The following is a 22,473-nucleotide window of genomic DNA, read 5'->3' on the forward strand; positions in this document are numbered from 1 at the left end:
TTATTTCCAGGTTATATATTTTCCATCCTATGCTTGTACATTTAATGATTGTTTCCTAAGGAAAAGTTTTGTGCTTATTTCTGATTAACTTTATTCTCTTACTTTTAGACCATTTCCCAAATCAGTCAAGATCATTACTTATTTTAGTTCTGACTATGGGTGCATTAACTAGCTCATTGTATTATGTTCTCCACAAATTTTAGAAGCATTTTCTTTTCTTCATCCATTTATAAATGATTAATAAAAATATTGAAGAGTTGAAGACATAGGACTGATCTTTGTGGGATTATGTATGATACCTCTCTGATTTGATGATCAACCATCAATATGCACCCGCTGAGTATGATTTCTGACCCAGCTGTGTCCACTTAATTGTCACCCAGTCCTTACTTAACTATTTTGCTAATAATGCCATGAGTTACTTTTTGAAATGTCTTGTGCACTAAATATACAGCATTCCCAAAATGTGTTCAAGAAGTACTCAGTCAAAAATGACATAAGATTACTTTGACAAGATTTGTCCATGCTAACATTTGGTAAGTAAGTAAGTATATTTTTCCAAATTAATTTCTTTTATCTTCTTCTCCAAAATTTTCCTAAGTATTGATGTCATGCTGACTGGCACATACTTTTCTGAATCTTTTTCCTCTCTTTGAAGATAGGGACATTATTGTCTGTCTTCTAGTCATCTGGCACTTGCTCAGTTCTTGAGAAATTCAGCCAAGACAATTAGTTATTTCATGTAGCATGTAATTCATCTAGCCCTGGAAATTTAAACTCATTCAAAATAAAAAAGATAATTCCCAGCCATGTTTCTGCTATGCCCAAGCTTCAGCCACAGAATTTAAAAGGTTCATTTAGATTACTGAGTACAACTCCAAATTGAAGCATCTCAACCTATTGCTTTTCCTAATTTCTTGACAAAATTCTTTTGTTCATTAAAAAAAAACAACTAAAAGAGGGATTGAGTAGCTCTGTATTTACTTTGTTATCTGTTAACAGTTTGCCATCTTCATTTTTATTTATTGTGAACATATCTAAAGAAATCCTTTCTGTTATTCTTAGCATTATTAGCTTATGCTAAACTTTTGCTTTCCATAAATCATTTGAACAGTTCTACGCAGCCTGTATATTGGCTTCCTTTGCGATTTCAGTTTTTCTCACGTGTTTGTTTATTCCATTTTTCTTTTATAATACCTTTATCCAATTAACATAGATTATTGTTTAGCATTTTAATGAATGACTGTAGAGTGAGAAGCTCCCTTGATAGGCCTATGTGTAATCTGAAAGATTGTTTTTTCTGTCCATATTACATTTATTATTTATTTTAAAATAGCTTCATAGCTCTTTGGGCTGTGGAAGATTATTTGCTAAAATACAAATATCAAAAAAGTATCTGTTGGTGCTGTTACATCTTTACTTGCTTTTCTTAGGCCTTATAATTTTCCTGCTAGGGAATTCGAGACTCCAGGCATGGGTATCACTCTGTCTTCTGGCTGTTTTTCAGAAATGGTTTGCCATTGCCTCCTTCCTAGGGCTGAGAGAAAGCTACTGACCCAAGGTTACCCATCTGGCTTTGTGCCCGAACAGGGACTAGAACTCATGGTTCCCTGGTTTCTAGCCTGATGCTTTAACCATTACACCAAACTATCACTATATATAGAAAGGAATAAGTTAATTATAGTACAGTTATATAGTTCAACTTCAGGAACACAATGAGGAATAGTTCTTTTTTAAGTAACATATTTTTTTCTAGTGCAAAAATGTGGACATATCTGGATAGAGAATATTACAAATGAGTTTCTTTATTTTGTTTTAAAAGCAAAATTGTCTGATAAGAGCAACGACTTAAAAGTATTAGTAAGTTAAGTCATGTAATTTTTGCTAATTCATTTTGCTTGTACTGATGTTTAATATGGTTTATTCAGGAAAGCAAATACATAAAAATATTGCTTTATTGTGTTCATCTATTCCCTTTGTCTACAACAATATATTGGAGCAGCTTCATAAACTAGCATAGTTATCAAAGGTTACATTTGTACATCTTTGAATTTTTTTAGTCTTAATATATTGATTTGTACTTCTGATCTAAATTATAATCTCGCTTGTATTTTTATATTTGATTTCTAATAAGGATACAACAGAGAATATACCAGCTCTCCCTCATGTATTTTCCATGCCTAGAAGAACATATGAAAAGACAATTTCTGTTCTTCTACTTGTCTTTGTGCTAAAAACAGCCCAGAAAGACACAAAGATTTCTCCAACTGAAAAATCTCTCTTTACTAACTTTATTATCTTTCTGTTAGACTAATGCAGAAGATTTAGTGGTGTTCCTTAGCCCTATTCTCTCCTTTTATATTTGGCTCAATAATAAGATGAGTTAACAGAAAGCTAAGTCATTTATATTACAATGGCACTTTGTTAAATTGTAATTCCTCCCTCAGTGAGTTATTATATTTTTAAAAATGCATTCCCTATTATGTGGTATAAAGTCAATATGATACTACATCAAGGATTATGCATATAATCTTATCAGTTTGAATTTTGTCTAAAATTTACCATTTTAACTCTGCATGGGAATAAAAAATTGATACATGTAAAAACAATTGAAGAGAATGCAGCAGTCATTGGCATTTACTCCCTCCTCCAGTGTAAATTCTTTTTTCCAAATCTCAGAATTTATGTGGTGATCTTCCCAACTTTGTACTTCCCAGATATGTTAAATTTCAGTTAATATAATTTTTAGCCAGCTGTTTTGGCTGAGAATTTGAGGAATTCATTGAACACAGTGGAAAGATACTTGGATTGGGAAGGATTATTCTACCAATAAGCCTACCTAAAAGTAAGCTTATTAGAAGCTATTCCAAAGTAAGTATGCAAAGCTATTCCTCTGCAGTCAGTGCTGGGTAAATATATTTTCTTAATTATTTAAATTTTGAGTTTAATTACAAGTGATTCATATGGTTTATTAAAGTAAAATGCTCAGATCAAATCCATAGGCTTATATATACCAAACCTAGTAGTTTCCTTGGATTTTATATGAAAAGTAGAGAGTTACATAGGATGTAGAGCACACATGCTCTGTTGATCTACTCTCTACTGGGAAATCCAAATAGTGTGATACCTAATATTTATGAATTTATTATTGTACAAAATCCAGATACGGGGAGGGAAGAATGTTAAGACCTTTTTAAAATGTTCATCTTGTCTGTCAGGAATTACTCTCAGCGTTGCATGGCAATGGCTTCACTGAATAGTAAAAATGATGTCAAATATATAATTCATACTTCATGATTAACTTTGTGATTTTGGATACAGTGCAACATTACATTGTCAAAATGCGTGGTCCCCTTCTCATTTTATGTGTATTTGAAATTTCTCTCTGACTTCGGTCTAGTTAGAGAGATGACAAGATTGAAATACATCTGATACCACCTTTAATCATCATTCTGAACTTTTATGTCCACATTTTCTGGTAGATGGATTTTGACTATTAATTTGGTTTTGTATGTTTTCTCTGTGTGATATTTGTGCATTATTAGATGACTAGACTGGCCAAGGCAGACCTGTTACACTTGCCTGAATTAGGCATTGTTTGCCATGCCACTAAACCTGCCGCCAAGTGACAACTTCATGGGGGAAAATGAGAACGAAGTCTGGCCTGCAGAAGATGGACGCCTTGTCTCTGTTTTATTATTTTGTTTTGCTTTATTTTTCTTCTTCTTCTTTTAATTTTGTCCCTTTCTTGCTGTAATTCTTTTATTTCTATTTGTGAACTGGTTTTTCAGTTCTGTAAAAATGCTGTTCTGTTATAGGAATTCATGATTCATTTTAAATCTATTCTGTGGAACTTATACTGTGTCAGTAAGAGCTGACATAATTCTAAAGTCAGTTTAGACTTTACATTTAAACTGTAAGTGCAATTTTAAGTTTAGATAATTTGAAATCAGTGGAAATTCTGTATTAATTAGGACTGTTGAGTATCAAATGAAGTGATCAAATTGTTTACATTATCTCCATATAATTCAGCTTCTATATTATGCATTGATTTCTGTGGACTAAGTTTTGAAGTGTTCATTTCTTCTGTAATGTCTTCAGAAACTTTCTTTCCCCATACCCCCACCTTGAACCTCTCTGTTACTTTTCAAAATATGTTTTTGAGCAAATGTTCTCCTTCATGCCTAAGCTTTCTGGAAGTCTGTTGAGATTTCCCATTGAAATTTGAACTGCAGAGCATATAAACATATTGGTAATATGATATCAAGAAGGCTAATGTTATTTCAAGGCTAATCGGATTTCTATTTATTTAATTTTGATATTAAATATCCTAATTTCTGTAACAAATCTAAAAAAAAATTAGGGAATACTCAAAATAACTCTGTGCTGACCAGTGTTTGTTTTGTATATTGTCTTCTCTTCACTGTAGCATTCTGTGAGAAGGTGACAAGCATCACTATTTTTTTTTTTCTTGCGTCTTGGCACATGATTATGACAGTCTATCTCGGATTAACAGACACATAGAATTTGAATATTTTCTACAGAACCTTCCCAAGAACAATAACTTTTGCTACTTTTTTTTTTGCAACAGGGATGAAAGTTCACAAATTATTTTTGGCATCTTTTATCATAGTTTTGCATATCTTTTTTCATTAATAAAAATATTTTACTGTGCTCTGATAATTTTATGAGTAAATAGGGAATTACACAATTAGCAGTAAACCCTACTGGAAATTTTGGTTTATCTAATGAACCAGCAGGATCTATACTAAAGCTACAAATTATTTAGAAATGTAAAGTAAGGGGCTGAAACTTTTGATAGAAGCTTTAAATTGATAGAATTATATTACACAGATTGAAGTAGTTAAAGTTATTAATCAGTTTAAAGTGACATAGTCTAGTTCTGAATAAAAACCTTTTGTGAATGTCTATGCTTTTACATCATTGCTTTTAAGTGTCATTTGAGCCATCACCAGTGCTGAGTGTTGTGCACTTAAGGAGTCCTGTGCATGGGAATGTCTTTTGCCAAAATAACTATTCAAATACATTTTTATAAATTTTTGTTCTTACCTTTTTATGATTACATTGAAAACATGCAGTGATATTTAGTCTGGAATAATTTACTGAAGTAAAACTTTGGTCTTGCACAAGTTCAGTGAGGTACAGTTGGGCCCTTTCTGGATGTAAGTCTATTTTTAGCAGATGTTTTAAAATTATTTTATTTTCTTTAATTTTGAAGATAGATATTAATTTTGTTACTTTTTAAAAGAAGGCTTGTTTTCTAGTAAATAACATGTAGGTATAGGTTAGAAAGTTCAGTATTTACTATAAGTTGTTACCTGTTATATTTGCTTGGTGGCCACCCACTGATCAAAGGTTTCTCAATTAAGTAAGAGAAGTTACTTTATGACTTTTCATTTCTCTGTATGATTTCCCATGCTGCTTTCAGGAATGAGGAAATTTACAGGGGAGAGGAAAATCATTGAAAATTAGTTATTTTCCTTTGACTGTTGGGTGCCTCGATTGGATTAAATGTCTTCCATTAGTAGGAGAAATCCCAATTAGATACGGTCATGGAAGACTGCAGTTTATAAGCATTTATTTTGGAATGTGCACTTGAACTTTCTAGGCCTATGGAACGATAGGAAATTGGGTTTGAAATACTTTCATTTAAATGCAGTCCACTTACTATTTCAGTCAAGATCCTATTATTTTTAAATCCATTCAATCAAGTGGAACTATACTATGGTTTTTATGTAGCTGGTTTAATCTTTCCTCTCAATCAAAGTTTGCAGTGTTTCAACTTTTATATATAAAAAGTTTTAAATAATATCCTTCCAAAACTCAAAAATTGTCAGAATGTTTAATATAGATCTTCAGGTAACTTTTTAACATCAGAAACATCTTGCCCTTTTTGAAGTGGGATAACTTTTTGAGCTTAATATGGAGATCTGTGTTGTTATCTACATTATGTCTGTGGCTTTTTTAATGGAACATTATAGCATTAGTAGATTAGTTGGTGAGGATTTTAAAATAAAAAATACTGTGTTTTTTCTTACTTTAAATACTATTATAATTCTAGATAATTGATGCTTTATGAGGCCAGATTGACTTAAATTCTTGTGCTTGCTCTAATAAGGAACAGTTATTTCAGACAGTGGCTCCTTGGCAGAGTACTTTGTCATCTGCAGTCTTTAATTTCTGGATAGATTAGGAACTAATCCTTTTAGTAGTCCTGCGCTTAAAATATTTACATTTAAATTGTTTGGGCATAACCCACAAATATAGTAGTTAGCTGCTATAAAGCATTTTAAAGAGTAGTATAAATTGGTTATCCTTAAAATACATTTTTAGTAAAGATCAACTCAATCAAATTATTCAAATATGGATAACCATGGTTAGTGTGAAATAATTTTTATTTAATTATTTAAAGTATTTTTATCCTAATTTTCAATCCCTAACATAAAACATTTCTGAGTTAAGAGCTTGAGCAATTTTATTGAGGTAAACCTTGCTATCTGAATATGTATAGCGAGAGACAGAATCTCCTTGTCATCTTGTAAAATCAACAGTGGATCAGCTGCACTGACATTATACAGATATAACAAACATGCCAGTGATCAAGTAAATATTTTTGTAAAGACTAGATTACACTATCCCTCATAATGCTACAGAGCTGTGAGTCTTGTTAGGTCAAAGTACTTAAACTATGAATCGTTATGTTTCTTGCCTTCTTGATTTGTTGTACCAGATTGACAACTGGTGATCAACTGGCAATATTTTTCACAGCCACTTTCAGCAGAAGAAAAGGCCAGTTTTTGCTTAGCACACTCCTGTTTCCTCTTTTTTCTTTTTGACTGATTTGGTTATTTGCCATTTCTGGGGATTAAACTTTAAAAAATGTTCTTCTTTTCTGTATCTGATGTTCTGTGTGCTATTAGTGATGCAGCCAACACGAACGGTTGTCATGTGTAACACACCTTTCGATCACCGTGAAACAACGTCCTGCGAAAGCGTCCATGCTTGATATCGTTTGGTTCATGAACATTAAGTTTCCAGTACAGGTGACCCATAGCTCAAAGTGTTAAATAATTATCTACTCATTGTTCAGTTTTTAAAGTAAAAATCCGGTAATGAGATTGTAGTTTTGCTCACTTACTGTTCCTAGTGGAGTAGGGGAAAGGAAGACGTGTGTTGTTTTGCTTTTTTTTAAAAGGCTGTTGTAGTTTTTTGTTTTCTTTACTATATTTAAGTTGAAGGGAAATAGTAAATAGAAGAATAAAATTTGAAAGGTGACCTTACTTTTGATAACAAAATCATTTTGCTCTTCAGGTAAAATTCCAGATGAAGCCAAAGCCCTCTCTCTCTTGGCTCCTGCTCCAACAATGACAAGTCTGATTCCTGGTGGAGGGTTGCTTCCTATTCCAACGCCTCCTGTGAGTTCAGTAAGTAATGCTAGATGTAATAATGCAGCTGATTCAGTTACGTTTTTAGTAATTGGCCTGTGATAGGGATGGCTTTGACACAATATAATGTGTAATTACAGTATTTTTCGCACTATAAGGTGCACCCCCCCCAAAAAAAGTGGGTGGAAATTTCTCTGCATCTTAGAGCGAATATTGCGGTGGGAAGGAGGGGGGTTGGTGTTCACTGCTGCCGCCTGTCACCGCTGCCGCTGTTTGTCGCTGGCAGTGAAGGTTCCCTGGCGGCGGCAGCTCAGGTCAGTTGACTGGTGGTGGGCGCAACAGAGCAGAGCCCTGACGTGCTGGGGCTTCGATAATGTGCTGAAGCTGACCAGGCTGTTTGCTGTAAGGACGCTAACCAGATGGATGCTGGGAGGCAAAGGCAGATTTTTTTTTCTTGTTTTCTTCCTCTAAAGCTAATATGCGTCTTATGGTCTGGGGCATCTTATAGTGAGAAAAATACTGTAGTTAAAATCCAAAGTAAGATGGGGCATTTACTAGGATAAACCAAAATCCTTAACATAGTAAGATTTAGACTTCATCAGAAGCCTATATTAGCAAAGAGGATCAGAGGAAATAGCAAGAAAAATAATGTTAAAGCTAGAATTTTTACAGATTGGTACAGTCTTGTATAGAAAGCTGCCAGACTTTAAAAGGACTGAAGCAGCTTTGCAGTACTCCAATTATTCAATCTTCGTACATACTTTTCTGCTAAGAATATTGCCTTATTGCCCGGAATTTCAAAGAATTATTGCTTCATGTTTTAAAACTGAAGATAGTGTTTTCAGATAATTTTTAAATCAGTATAAAAATATTTTTGTATTATTCAAAACAGAAGAAAGACCCCATGCTTGTTTCTATATTCTCTACTTACAGATAGGAATTTCCCTTGGTCCACTAGGAGCTATACCAGCAACAGCATTGGATCATAATATTACAGCTATTGGAGACATACCCCAGCCACCCATTATGGGCAATGTGGATCCTTCCAAGATTGATGAAATTAGAAGGACTGTATATGTGGGAAACCTGAATTCCCAGGTAAACATTTCTATTACAGAGGAATATATTAATAAAAAGTATAGCTGCTTATTTTGTGTATAATTGCAGTTGTTTGCTCCATTCTCTCCATCAGAAAATCTAATTACCTTAGTCTTTCATGCAAGCAAAGTCTGGGAAATCTGTTAAGTCAGAAGTCACCGTGACACGAGATCTTTGCATTATGATTCATATGGTCCTTGTTTAATCATGGCTGCCAGAACTGCTGTTGCTAAGGAGCAGCTCTAATAACACACCAATATAATACTCCTTTATGTATTTCTTATTTTAATTTACATGGCTGCCCATCTCAAAATCATAATTTAGTTAACTGTTAAAAAAATACAAAAACAGAAAAAACAAAAAATGGAACATATAAAACAACAGCTGAGTTAAAAAGAGATGCAGATTAACATAACCAAAGCCTGGGCTCAGCTCCATGTCCTCACCCCTAAGTCCAAGGGCAAAACAAGTTTTAAAGGTCTTGGGATAGACTGACAAAGTTGGACAATCTGATCTCTGAGGATAATGATCCAAAGCATGGGCATCTTTGCATTATTATATATATTTGTCCCCCCCCCTTTTTTTCCCCTCCTCCTCCTTCTTTTTTTTCTATTATTGGCCACCCAACTCCAGTAGATTCTTGGCAGCATACCAAACACTAGGAAAAAAACCCAGCTAAAAACATTAAATCAAGTAGACAGTCAAACTAAAATAATCCAATAGACAGCAAAATGAACAAAACGGGGCATTGAAAAAATAATAACATCTCATTTTCACATTGACTAGATGTCTTTATACATCTTAGATAACTTCTATGGTCTCATAAGTGTCATACACCACTGGTACATTATTCTGTAAAAATTGTATCTTAAATTACTTATGAGTAGATTGACTTTGTATGTATAAATACAAAGAAATATGGCATCCTCTTTTACAAACTCCAGTAGGTTATGGTAGGTTAAATAAGCATATATGAGTATATGTGTTTATAGATATATTGCTTAATAGATAATGTATATAGAATAACTATTCTAATGCTATATTTTATTTTTCTTGTATTTTTTCACTTTTTTAAAGCACTTAAAAAGTGATGTTATTTTTTATAATATATGTATTAGATTATACTATATTATATATTGTGTTTTCTTTTGCTTTTTATTTTTTGGTTATTCTAAAAGCAATAAAATTATTTAAAAATCTATTTTAAAGTTTAGTATAGTGTAAATTTAGTTTCTTTATCTCCAGCCTCTCCCATTGATCCATCTGTATGTTGTAACCATTTTATTATGCAATCCTTAACTTGTTTCTTTTCAAATTTAAACAAATTTCAACAAATTTTTACAAACACGTGTCCAATTGTACAAAATTTGTTTTCAAATTCCGTATTTAGTTATTCAATCTCCATTACTGTTTTATCTGTATTAAATCTCTTGATTTCATCTTAAGCATTTATAGAATATATCCTTTACTAATTCTTTCTGTTGCTCCCTCAACACCATTCTAGGTGTTGTACAGTGTAATAACAACATGGAAACAGTATTTAAAATTAAAACTTAAAGTATTTAAATTTAAAACTTAAAGTTGATTAAGATTAAAAATGTTAAAATTATAAAGTTGTAAAATTATAACAATTTCAAAGAGACTTAGATTTTTCCCTTTGCAACGTGTTCACATAACCAGACATATATAAACCCTGTTTCCCCCAAAATAAGACATCCCCTGATAATACGCCCAATCGGGCTTTTGAGCGCATGGCAATAAGGCCAAGTGCTTATTTCAGAGTTCAAAAAAATATAAGACAGGATCTTATTTTTGGGAATATATACAACTAAAATAGGTTACAGTAGGTTAAATAAGCATATATATTCAAATATGAATATATACACATACATACACATACATACATACACACAGACGTATTTTTAAAGGAGATATTTACCCAATAATCATTGTTGTCATTTCCTTTTGGAGTAAACAGACAGAAAATGTCATGCTTATAAGTGAGTTAAATTTAAACAGGATGTTTAAGGTGTTATTATTTAGAAATATGCAAATAAAAGTGTTATTTCTTGCTATTAATATTGGTGTTCAAGATGTAGGAATAGCTTTAATTTTGGTGACAGAAATGAACATTGTAGTTGGCATGATTCCAAATAAGCAGAATGAGAAATGAGTTTATTTTTCCCCCCCTTCAGACTACAACAGCTGATCAGTTGCTTGAGTTTTTCAAGCAAGTTGGAGAAGTGAAGTTTGTGCGGATGGCAGGTGATGAAACCCAGCCAACACGCTTTGCCTTTGTGGAATTTGCTGACCAGAATTCTGTACCTAGAGCTCTTGCCTTTAATGGAGTTGTGTTTGGAGACAGACCATTGAAGTAAGAAAAACACACTTTTATAATAAATTTCTATCAACATTAGCCAGAGTGGAAAGAGTTTGTAAGAGTTGTAGTCCAAACCATCTGGAGAGTATTAGGTTGCCTATTTCTAGCATAATACATACATACATATTCTTCATAGGGACATTTGTATGCATTCCCACAAAATTTGTGCAAGCCCCATGGGTTTACTCAAGCAATATATTGCACACACTTAACAAATAGATCTGCTGTGAGTCTATGGGAAAAATGCAAATGTTTTTATTGGTAACTCATTGACTTTACTCCAAATAAAACAAGTGATACATTTGCTATAATTAGTTAATAAATAACTTTTGGACAGAAGCCATGGATAAGCATTGGGGATTTAGCACAGAAGATTTGGATGGCCTGTAGGAAGTTGCAGTTCATTCTTGGCCTGTACAATTAGAAGTATTTCATAAAATATGAATGGAAAGATGCTTTTATGAAAATCTGAGAGAACGCTCATATATATTATATTTTCATAAAGGCAGCTGGTGAATTGAGACACAATTCTGTACTACATTGATAGGGTCCTGTTCTGTGCTAGAGACCTTGAACAATTCACAGTACTGATTGAGAGTCTTAAAAATTGTAATCTCTCTGAAAAGCACCATATTAAATGCTGTAAAATTTAGGGTTTATTTTAATTTAGAGGTTGAAGGCATATTTTGAAAAATCAGATAAGAGGCAGCTTAATGGCTTCATTTTTGTTTTATCTTACATGTACAAGAATAAGCAACTGGCCACAGACATCATTCCCATGTTCTTTTTTTACATTCAAGAAGTGTTCTCTTAATATCTAATAAAATTTAAAATGCTGTGCTAATTTAATATTTTGCTTGGATTTCATAAAAAAGAAGCTAAATTGTATCTTGATAGTCAAAATGCCTCTGGGCTTCAGATAGATCCATATGCATTCTTAGGAAATTAAGAAGGGGGAGAGAAGAGGAGACTTAGAGCAGTAATGCAACAAAATAATTATATGTGAGAAAGTGATGGAAGAGGTTAAGGAGTTATGGGACTATGATTTGACAGAAGGGGAAGAAGAAAAACATCTGAGTTCAAAGGAGGTATTTTACTAGCATAGGGTGTCAAACACAAGACCCACAGACCGGATTTGGCCCACAATGTGGTCTGATCCGGCCCACAGAGCTGCTCTGGAAAATGTAAGGGTGCCAGCCCATGTTGCTTCAGCCCGGTTTACCTAATGCGAAGATGAAACATGCCAGCAGTTTGGGGAGTGGCGTCAATATGACCACGCCTACCCAGTCCCGTCCCTCCCCCGAGGTCAACCACAGCCCTGATGTAGCCCTCAAGGAAATTGAGTTTGACACCTGTATTTTCAGGTCTCAAATTTTTCTTGGACCATGTTTTTCAAATTAGTTTTCTGTCTCATTAGCCAAGAGGAGGAATAGGCAGGGTAAGTAATTGCTAAAAGTAATTTAAGAGGGGGGTGGCGCAATGGCTCAGCAGTTAAAGATGCTGAGCTTGTCAGCTGGAAATCCGACCGCCTGAGTTTGAGACCTGAACGCTGCGCAACGGAGTGTGCGTTTGTTCTTACACCAACTCCTGCCCACCTAGCAGTTTGAAAACATGCAAAATGTGAGCAAATAAATAGGTACCACTTTGGTGTGAAGGTAACAATGTTCCATATGACTTTGGCATATAGCCATGCTGGCCACATGACCACAGAAAAGGTTTTCAAACAACACTGGGTCCCTCGGCTAAGAAACCGAGATGAGCACCACAGCCTAGAGCTTGACAGGAAAGGAAAGTCTTTATCTTTACCTTTATAGGCTTTTATGTAAAATGTATCTCTGATAGATTTAACTCCCCCTCCTTTAATCATAATGTGCAAAAAAAAAAAAGACTGATTATTACTCAGAGAATAAGATAAAAAAAAACCACTGGTTTTATCTGTGAAATTCATTGTTTTGAAGTCTAGTCCAAACCATCCCTGAGCTAATAAATAACATGAGTCTGTTTTCTACTCGATGGCATAACAAAAAAAAAAAAAAAAAGCTAGACTGAAACATGCATACATGCAGTGAAATAACTCAATACAATCTGTGGTTTAATTTAGAATAAACCACTCCAATAATGCAATAGTGAAGCCACCTGAAATGACACCACAAGCTGCTGCAAAGGAGTTGGAGGAAGTGATGAAGAGAGTACGGGAAGCTCAGTCTTTTATATCAGCTGCTATTGAGCCAGGTAGGCTTCTCCTTGCCCTGCATTTCCACTGGGGTAACTCCTGGCATGTATGTTTGGTGGAGCATTTTTTTCTTCTAGGAAACAGGGAGAGGCTATCCTGGGCAGAATTCATTGGTGGACTCAGTAATTTTGATGAGTGGTTTAGTACTTTATAGTCAAGAATGTGCAGTTAAGGTACCTGATAGCACTGCTTTTTTATGTCAAACTATTGAATAATTTTTAATACTTTTTTAAAAAAAGTACTATTTTTGTTGGCCCTACTCCTCACAGCTTTCCAACAATCTTTCATTTTGTGGTCTCCTTAATTTTTCTTTCAGGTTTTTTATTCTTCTTACTGCCTCACCCGTTTCTCTTCTTTTTTTCTTCTGTTTGGACTTCTTTCTCATTATGGCTTGCAGCTTCATTATTTTGCATTGATATTTTTCGGACTATAAGACTCTTCGGACTATAAGACGCACATTAGCTTTAGAGGAGGAAAACAAGAAAAAAAAATCTGCCTCTGCCTCCCAGCAATTTGCCTCCTTGCAGCAAACATCCTGGTCATCTTCAGCACAGCCTGATTTAGCACAAGCAGCTGATTGGCAGTTGGATTGGCCTCCCGGAATACTGCCAGTCAGCTGTTCCAGGCTGCAGGGATTGCCACTCTCCATCACCGCCGAACAACGGTGCCGATTGGTGGCAATGGGAATGGGCTGAAAACTGGATGCGCTGAGGTGGAAAATGGGATGTGCGGAGGCAACGGTATTCTGGGAGGCCGATCAACCGCCAGTCAGCTGCTCATGCTAAATCAGGCTGTGCTGAAGATGACCAGGCTGTTTGTTGTTTGCTGCAAGGAGGCAAATTGCTGGGAGGCAGAGGCCGAAGAGTTGGGCCGGCGGGTGGGCGGGGTTTTGGCAATATTCGTTCTGTAAGACGCACACACATTTCCACCCACTTTTGGGAGGGGGAAGTGTGTCTTATAGCTCGAAAAATACAGTATAACTTTTCTTGGGAGCATTGGTGTTTTGTTTAAATGCAGATGAGTTGCTCAGTTGCTCTGCTTTTTTACTTTTAGGTATTGGTGTGTAAAGGACACTTCTAAATTTATTGAAGTAGTTGTAATACTCAGAATCATCAGAAAATTATGGTAATTAGGAAAAAGGTCAAAACTAGCAGTATTGGATTGGGAAGACTGCACCTGAACTGCTAAGATAATCCATGCAGTTAAAATTAATTATTTATCACAACATCAGAAGACAACTGACAGGCAAAGTCTAGAGATAACTTGATTTTGTAATGAAAATTACTGAAGCAGTTGGCAGATTATCCAAGAAACAAATGCCAGACCATGAAAATTTCTTAAGTACCTTACAAAGAAAAATAAACTCTGACCTTTAGCATTCTTGTTTTCCTTATTTGAATGATATGTTATTATTTTTAAAAATGAAAGAAAACATCATACAGATTATCTTGGTAGTTTTTCTTGATATGGCTAACATCTAGTCAGTCCATTTTCAATAAACAAATATAAAAAAATCAGTGACCTTAAACACCATAGCCATTTAACTAAGTTTGTAGAATATTAAAGGATATATATTATGAATCAGTCTATCATTTCATTTCATGTTATTGTAAAAACAGAATGAACACATTTTTATTTTCTTGACTCTGGTTCTAGAATTATTGCCTTTCTTATAGGTTGAGTCCATTATGTTCTTAAAGATTTGAGGATTAACTACTTAATTGTAGCAATGCTTTGACAATAAAATTCCAGTGCTATTCATGTTCATTTCTGCATAGCTTTTCAAAATTCTATCAAATTGTGTGTTTTCTGTCTGAAATCAATTTTACCAAACATGTTTTAATCTTGTGCATTGTGGCAGCAACAAATCCCATTCCTTATTTAGCTAGCTGTTTATAATTATCTGGTTTATGTGTACTGCTGCAGGATGGCTGCACTCAACGAATATATGCAATGACTTTCTTGGATGTTTCTGAAGGATTTTTGCAAAGAAGGAAGATGTGCAGAGAGTAGGCCCCTTGCAATATATGTGGTACATTCCACTTGTGCCAGATTGTTAGCTGGGATCTTTAAATATTCTGAGCTTACACTGCAAAGTCGTTTTTTCTCTCAGAGTCTGGAAAGAGCAGTGAAAGAAAAGATGGTCGATCGCGTTCCCATTCACGTTCAGAATCCAGATCTAGTTCAAAATCTCGAAGGAAAAGATCACATTCAAAACGCAGGTAAGTCTTCTACATAAAGCTTCTCTGAGATCTATAGTGAATTTGTCTTCTGTGTCAGCTAAGGCAGGTGTCCCCAGTTCCCTGCCGTGACTCGTTGGGAACTGGGCTGCACAAGTTGCAGGCAAGCGCACAAAGCTTTATTTGTGCATGTGTGGGATTGGGTTGCACACACGAAACCATCCTCTCAATTGCCACCATTTCTGCTGCTGCTGGTCCATGGAGCCAAAAAGGTTTACATTGGCAAGGGTTCCAGGAATTGCTGTGATATAGCTGAACCTGTGTTTTGAGATCCTTTTATCCAGTTTAAGAAGCTATTAAATTATGGCATGAATTTTCAGATCTTTATGCAGCCCTGAGGTGGTACCTAAATCATATTTGCCTGTGAAATTTAATATTTTCACATGCAAAGCAAATATATTAACTTGCTCTTAATTTGTGGCTAAGTTAAGCTTAATGATTGCCAAAAATAAAATTGCTAAGAATCCTGGCTTATGACAATGGGTGATAAGCTTGCAGTCCTCCTTAGACATTATTATAATATTCTGAACTGGGAACTTTGTTCTTATTCAGATTAGAATTCCTTGCTTGTTGCTCGCCAGTGTGCTAAGACTGTACACACACCCACACAAATTGTTTCTAAAAATTCAGTCTGGTTTGAAAGTCAAATCAAAATGCACTGATTTAGTTGACAAATGGGACTTTCAATTTTTGGTTAAGTTAGAAGGGAGGTTCTACCAAGAAAGGCCAAGATGAGATTGAGCCCTTCTTTGTGCATTAATATTTAATTGTAGTGCATTATATAGTATGATAGTGATGATATATGCTACAGGGAAAAAAAAACAGTAAAAGTGTCTCAAGATTGAAAAGTAAAATGGCTGTAGACAACCTGTGAAGTAATAATAAAATATAATGCTCTTTTAAATCCAAGAATTCTTTAGACACAGACTTCACAAACATAATGATACATTATAAGGAAGTTGTGTATGAGTATACCAAAATGCTTCCATTATACTATTGTTAGAAATGACTATGAAAAATATCTGTCTTGATCCATAGCATTCATCCCAAGAAAGTGCCACATATTTAATATTCATATTTATCTCCAGCCATTTTTTTTATATCCAATAATATATACTGAAATTTTAAGACCTTACTAAAAACAAAGTATTAATAGTAAATGTATTTCTGAAACTCGTTCTTTATCTGTGAATCCACATTCTTGCTCTTATGATTGAACTTTCTCCTGTGATGGAATAGGCAGCCTAGGTTCTCTCCAAGCCTACCTATAAGGATTATTGCTAAAATTGGAATAATTTTATTGCATACAAATAAGCTTCGCAGGTTAGTTTCTCTTCCCTTGGGAGTTGGAGACAAAATGGGAAGCATAGGGAAGCACAATGTATAATTAATGCTAAATTCAGATGCTTTGAACTGGCTGTGAATGTAGTTGTACTTTTGGAAGAATTTTTATAGCCCTTTTTGTAAACTGAAAAATTATAAGATTATAATAATTTGTCATCATTATTCATACAATAATTACATTTCAGTTGCCTTTTGCTTTGAAGTTGGCTTTGGAATGTATTGTTTGGCTTTTCACGTTGTTTAGTAATTTATGAATGTTCATTTTTTTAAAAAAAAATGCTCAATAATGCAGGCAACATAGGAAGAGAACCAGTATAATTTATAGCATTTAGCCTTTACAATTACTTGCTACAGGAGTAGATCCCGTGATAGATCACGTTCTAGTCAAAAGGATAGACGGAGATCCAAAAGTCCACCCAAAAAGCGTTCAAAGTCTAAAGAACGCCGAAGATCAAGAAGCAGCTCTCCTTCTTGGTGAGATTCCTATAATTAATGCTATTATATATTTTTGATATTATCCCCAAACACTAAAAGGTTTAGGAGTAATCCTAAAAGTTAAATTTAATAGTATATCTTGCTGTAGAATTATAATTGCATGTTATCCAGCTGTATATTTAACTGTCACCACAAATGGCATGAGGATAGAGCAGTTAGCATAATATCATTTTCGTTTACTGATTTTTCCATCTCTCTGCAAGATGCTATTTTGTAATTTTTCTGCCATTTGTAATTAGTGTATCCTGTTAAAGTTTTGGGAATTGAGTTTACTTGACTTGTGCTCTCTTACAGTGAATGTTAGGTAAGCTAAATTAATAAATATTTTCTTTTCTCAGGGAGAAGAGGAAAGAAAGCAAAGAGAGGATTAGAGAAAAAGAAAAGATTAGAGAGAAAGACGGAGATAAAGAAAAAGAGAAGGATAGAGTTCGAGAAAAGGATAGGGGCAGGGAAAAAGATAGAGGCAGAGAAAAGGAGAGAGGGAGAGAGAGGGAGAAGGAGAAGACCAAGGATAGAGAGAAGGACCGAATGAAAGATAGGGATAAGGAGCGAGAAAAAGACAAAGAGAAGGAGAAGGAAAAAGAGAAGGAGAAAGCAACAGATATGGAAAAAGATAAAAGAGAAGATTTGGACAAAGAAAGGGAAAAGGAGAAAGAAACAGAAGGAGGCAAAGAGAAGGATGACAAAGAACATGTCAGAGAAAAGGAGGAAGAAAAAGAGAAAGGAAAGGAGGGAGAAAAGGACCATGAAAGAGATAAAGAAGGGGAGAAAGCAAAAGTAAAAGACAAAGAAAGAGATCGAGACAGAGACAGAGAAAGAGAAAGAGATGAAAAAAAGAAAAAGGAGAAGAGATCTAAAACACCCCCTAGAAGCTATAGTTCCTCAAGAAGATCACGTAGTTCTAGCAGGTTTGATTTTTTTCAAAGTTCCTCAATTCATTTTTTTTAAAAAAATTGAAATTGTAGTAAATAAATAGTACATTTAGTGTGCATACTAAAACAATGAGACTTATTTGATACCTGTTGCATATTTCTGAAGGAATTAAATTAGGGCCACTTTATGAATTGATTACCATATACTTTCATCTGTTAAATTATGAAGGATTTCAGAGGTAAACCTTTGGTGCTTCTAGACAAGATTTTTCTTGTGCAAAGCTCTTACCTTGTCTTGATATTTACATGAAGTTCATGTATCATGCAATAAACGTCCACACATATAAACGCCTTATATATATTTGGTTATTCTTCAAATGAGTAAAACTAAATATTATCTGCTGCATTGAAAGTGTTTTGTTCTTCAAAACATACCAGATCAGGATTATTATTTTTTATTAACTCGCCTTGTGTTAGGTTTTAATGCATTTTTGTATAAATTATATTTGCAGGGCTATTATGCCAAATTATGGTTTAGCAAGGTGTGAATGAGCACCTGCAGCAGTTTATAGAAGGGTCTCTGTTTTTCTCTGGTACAATGATAAAAACAGCAACTGTTGCTTTTCAATCAAAATGTGATTGAAGATAACTTTATAGATGAGATAACTTTATAGATGAGGTTGACTGCAATTTGGGATCTACATGAGAGAGCAACTTGAGCTTAATTAAATTAGTAATACCCGGTGGATTTCCATTAATTTTTGATTAATGAATCTTACAGAGATCGAAGGAAGAGGAAGAGCCGAAGTCCTTCAAAGTCTCCCAGATCATCCAAAATCACAAAAAGGAAATCATCTCGGTCTCCATCTCCAAGGAGGTAAATGCATAGATTTATCATGCAGAATTTTTGTGCTGTTCAGATTCTTCTGCAGTATGTGCCTCTCATTAACAGCAAGTAGATTAATGCAAAAAAACAACAACAAAAAACCGAACAAAGAAAGAAACAAAATATATGTCTGGCTTTTCTTCTTTGATTAATAATTACCTTCAAGATTTTTTTCTTTTTAGGACATTCTAAATAATTTACCTTAAATTTTGTGTGCGTGTTTGTAGTCTCCAAACTTTGACAGTTTACTTATAATATAAATCTCAAACCATTATTGTTCCTTTGAACAATAGTTCAAAGGAACAATAGTTCTAGTTGTCTGACTAGAAATAGTTCTAGTTGTCTGACTAGAAGTTGAAAAAAACCCTTAGAAAAAAAAGGCAGTGATAAACCAGTTCTTTAAAGACTGCATTTGAACTTGGATCAAGGCAGCCTTTAGCCTAATTGCCGCTATTGGAGCTTGCTGCAGTGCATCCTGTGGCGCAGAGCCATGGTGGTGCAGTGATTAGAGTGCAATACTGCAGGCTACTTCTGCTGACTGCTGATTGCCAGCAGTTTGGCAGTTCAAGTCCCACCAGTTCAAGGTTGACTCAGCCTTCCATCCTTCCAAAGACCCAGATTGTTGGGGGCAATATGCTGACTCTGTAAACCGCTTAGAGAGGGCTGTAAAGCACTGTAAAGTGGTATATAAATCTGTGCTATTGCTATCCTAAAAGGATTATTAAGGTACAAGATTTTTTTAGTTTGATGGATACACTTTATAGTTATTGTTTTTTACTGCTGTTGTAGGCTGTTCGCAGTTGTTTAAAGTGGCCAGCCATACAAATCTTCTAGATAAATAAATAGATAAACTTTTAGATGACTTAAATAATTTTATTCGCGAAGGAACTAAGGTTATTTTTTTAAAATGCTAAATTTGGCGTGTAAAATAGTTTTGTATTGCTAGATATTCTTTGTTGAGTAACATTATTTAATACAAATATTTATTTAGTCTTAACTGGGAGGTTCTTTATGTGCTAATTTTGAGAATAGTTGATTATTACTATTCTCCAGGTATCTTGAGTAAAATCTAAAATTTGCTTGCCCATGTTTTACCGGTGTAAAGTATTTAGAAGAAACTGCTAAAATAAATTTTATGTTTCCTGTCATTAAATATATGACTTTCTTCCAATGTTACTTGAATTCAGTATTGTTTGAGGATGTGTGACTTTGTTAATCGTTAATCGTTCTTTAATGAATTCTGTAAGCATGAAATGAACCATCCTAATTACATCTGTGTGTATAATATTTTTTCCAAAACAGAAGCAAGAAAGACAAAAAGACAGAGAAGGAGAGAGATGTAAGTAATGATCGAAGAAGAGAGAGGGAGAGGTCTACCTCAAAGCAAAAGAGTAGTAAAGACAAAGAAGTCAAAGAGAAATCAGATAAAACCATTATTGTGAAGGTAAGCTTATTTTGATCAAGCCAATACAATCATTGTAGAATGTTTTAGGAAGACTTCAATGTCTGCTGTCTTTCGTTGGTTCTTTGGATACCTCCTAAATTTTATTTAATTACTGAAAAATTATCTTTGAAATACTTCAGTAATTTCAGACAAGAACAAGAAGTCATAAATACCATATTCCTTTTTTAAAAAACAAATAGTTTAATGTGAAAGGACAAAATTTGCAGTGTTGAATTTTATTCTTTTGGGGCCTTCTCAGGAGGAGTCGCTTGGTAGAATGTTGTTTCCAATAGGAAGGAAAGACAACCATTCTTAATTGCAGAAGGTGAAGTTAATCAGTTTAGCATATTTTCTAATACTGTTCTGAAGTTAATAATAAACTAAATAATATATGTATGTTATATACCTTGAGTATTATTTCTACAAGAAGGACCTACATTAAATAGCAATTATCTATTGTAAGGCAAGTTCCCAATCCCCTTTAGTGGCAGCCAGCAACCAGATAGGATTGAGTTAACTCCACTTCTAGAAGTGAAAGCTGCATCCCTTAGCACATAAATGGAAAGATTTCTCAAACTCTTTCTCTTTAGGCTGATAGAAAATTGGTAGATAGAAAGAGGAAACATAATCCTTTATTTCAGTGAGGGTTTTCAGTCACCAAAATTCTCTTGGAAGCCTGTATTGAATTTTAAATATTCCTCTGTATCCTACTGGATTGTTGTCAGGTAACAACAGTTCATGGAAGAAGATTGTGTCCGCCTATTTTCCTGCCCTCCCCTATTGTTGAAAGGCATTTTTTAATGCAAACTATTCTTCATTGAAAATGTCATAATTTCTCTTTGCTGGGCAGAATGCTCTTGAGTCAAATGAGCATGGAAGTAAACTCCCCCACCCCTTTCTCTGCTTAATGTGGAACTCACATTTTGCACAACAAAAGGGTTGTTTTTGGACCAGGAGAAACACTGATCTTTTTTCAGGAGTTGCAGAAGTGGTTTTGCAAGCTTGGCAAAATTAGGGATGAATTTCCCGTAGATGTTAGCAAGGCCTGGAGAGTGCTGCAGTCTTTTCCATTATGAGGGAGTGGGAGTGAAGATACATAATAGAATAGACTGCATCTTTGCTGGATCTATTTGAATGACTTCTGGATATTCTATAACCCAAGTGAGATTGAGTGTGCATTTTTCTAATTTAGTAAAGAGCTTATTGTCTTGCACTTTTTGCAATATATTTCTCACATGAGTTACATGCAAGCAGGGTTCTTCAGAGTAAACCAAGAGGTCATCCAATAGACAATAATGTCTTCAGAAATGGTTCGTGAAGCTAGAGAAAAAACTTCAGAATAAGACTTGAAGCAAGGCTGAAAAAGACATCACTGTGTATTCAAACCTTCCATATCTTGTATCAAAGGCTGATATATTCTTGCCCTTCTTTCATTCTGATAAGGTTGTAACCACTTCTCAAGTCTAGTTTTGTAAAAATGGATGTTTTTAGTAACCGGTTGAAGGGGCTGGGGGTGGGGGGCACCGTTCTGCGGTGGTTCTCCTCCTACCTCTCAGACCGGTCGCAATCTGTGTTGACGGGGGCAGCGGTCGACCCCGAGGCGCCTTGCGTGTGGGGTGCCACAAGGGTCGGTCCTCTCGCCCCTTCTGTTCAACATTTATGTAAAGCCGCTGGGTGAGATCATCCGTGGCTTTGGGGTGGAGTTCCATCAGTACGCTGACGATACTCAGCTGTACATCTCCACCCCAGGCCACCCCAATGATGCCCTTGAAGTGATGTCCCAGTGTCTGGAGGCCGTGCGGGCCTGGATGGGGAGAAACAGGCTCCGACTCAACCCTTCCAAGACCGAGTGGCTGTGGCTTCCGGCGTCCCGATATAGCCAGCTGATGCCATCGCTGGCTATTGGGGGCAAATCACTGGCCCCCACGGAGAGGGCTCGCAACTTAGGCGTCCTCCTGGATCCACAGCTGTCTTTAGAAGAGCACATGACGGCCGTGGCCAGGGGGGATTTTTATCAGGTTCGCCTGATACGCCAGTTGCGCCCCTTTCTGGATCGGGACTCCCTACGCACAGTC

At 35.1% G+C, this 22,473-nt stretch overlaps 1 protein-coding gene across 4 annotated transcripts in view; it reads left to right on the forward strand.

Annotated features, from left to right (window-relative positions):
* The window catches only part of SREK1 (splicing regulatory glutamic acid and lysine rich protein 1), a 32,229-nt gene that overhangs the window by 5,976 nt on the left and 3,780 nt on the right, over positions 1–22,473 (forward strand). The window contains exons 3-12 of one of the 4 annotated variants that reach the window (XM_087885742.1): positions 6,942–7,064; positions 7,333–7,445; positions 8,340–8,504; positions 10,700–10,878; positions 12,986–13,116; positions 15,231–15,339; positions 17,056–17,175; positions 17,535–18,104; positions 18,850–18,945; positions 20,257–20,398. In XM_087885742.1, coding sequence (XP_087741868.1) covers positions 7,386–7,445; positions 8,340–8,504; positions 10,700–10,878; positions 12,986–13,116; positions 15,231–15,339; positions 17,056–17,175; positions 17,535–18,104; positions 18,850–18,945; positions 20,257–20,398 — 1,572 coding nt within the window. In that variant the 5' untranslated portion in view covers positions 6,942–7,064; positions 7,333–7,385. Of the gene's footprint in view, positions 1–5,650; positions 7,065–7,332; positions 7,446–8,339; positions 8,505–10,699; positions 10,879–12,985; positions 13,117–15,230; positions 15,340–17,055; positions 17,176–17,534; positions 18,105–18,849; positions 18,946–20,256; positions 20,399–22,473 lie in introns of those variants that run through there. The other 3 variants (XM_034440998.3, XM_034440996.3, XM_034440997.3) reach the window with 3 other exon arrangements.

The sequence above is a fragment of the Pantherophis guttatus genome, chromosome 2, assembly GCF_059756535.1.
Source record: "Pantherophis guttatus breed Tessera chromosome 2, ASM5975653v1, whole genome shotgun sequence".
Taxonomy (NCBI): Eukaryota; Metazoa; Chordata; class Lepidosauria; order Squamata; family Colubridae; genus Pantherophis; species Pantherophis guttatus.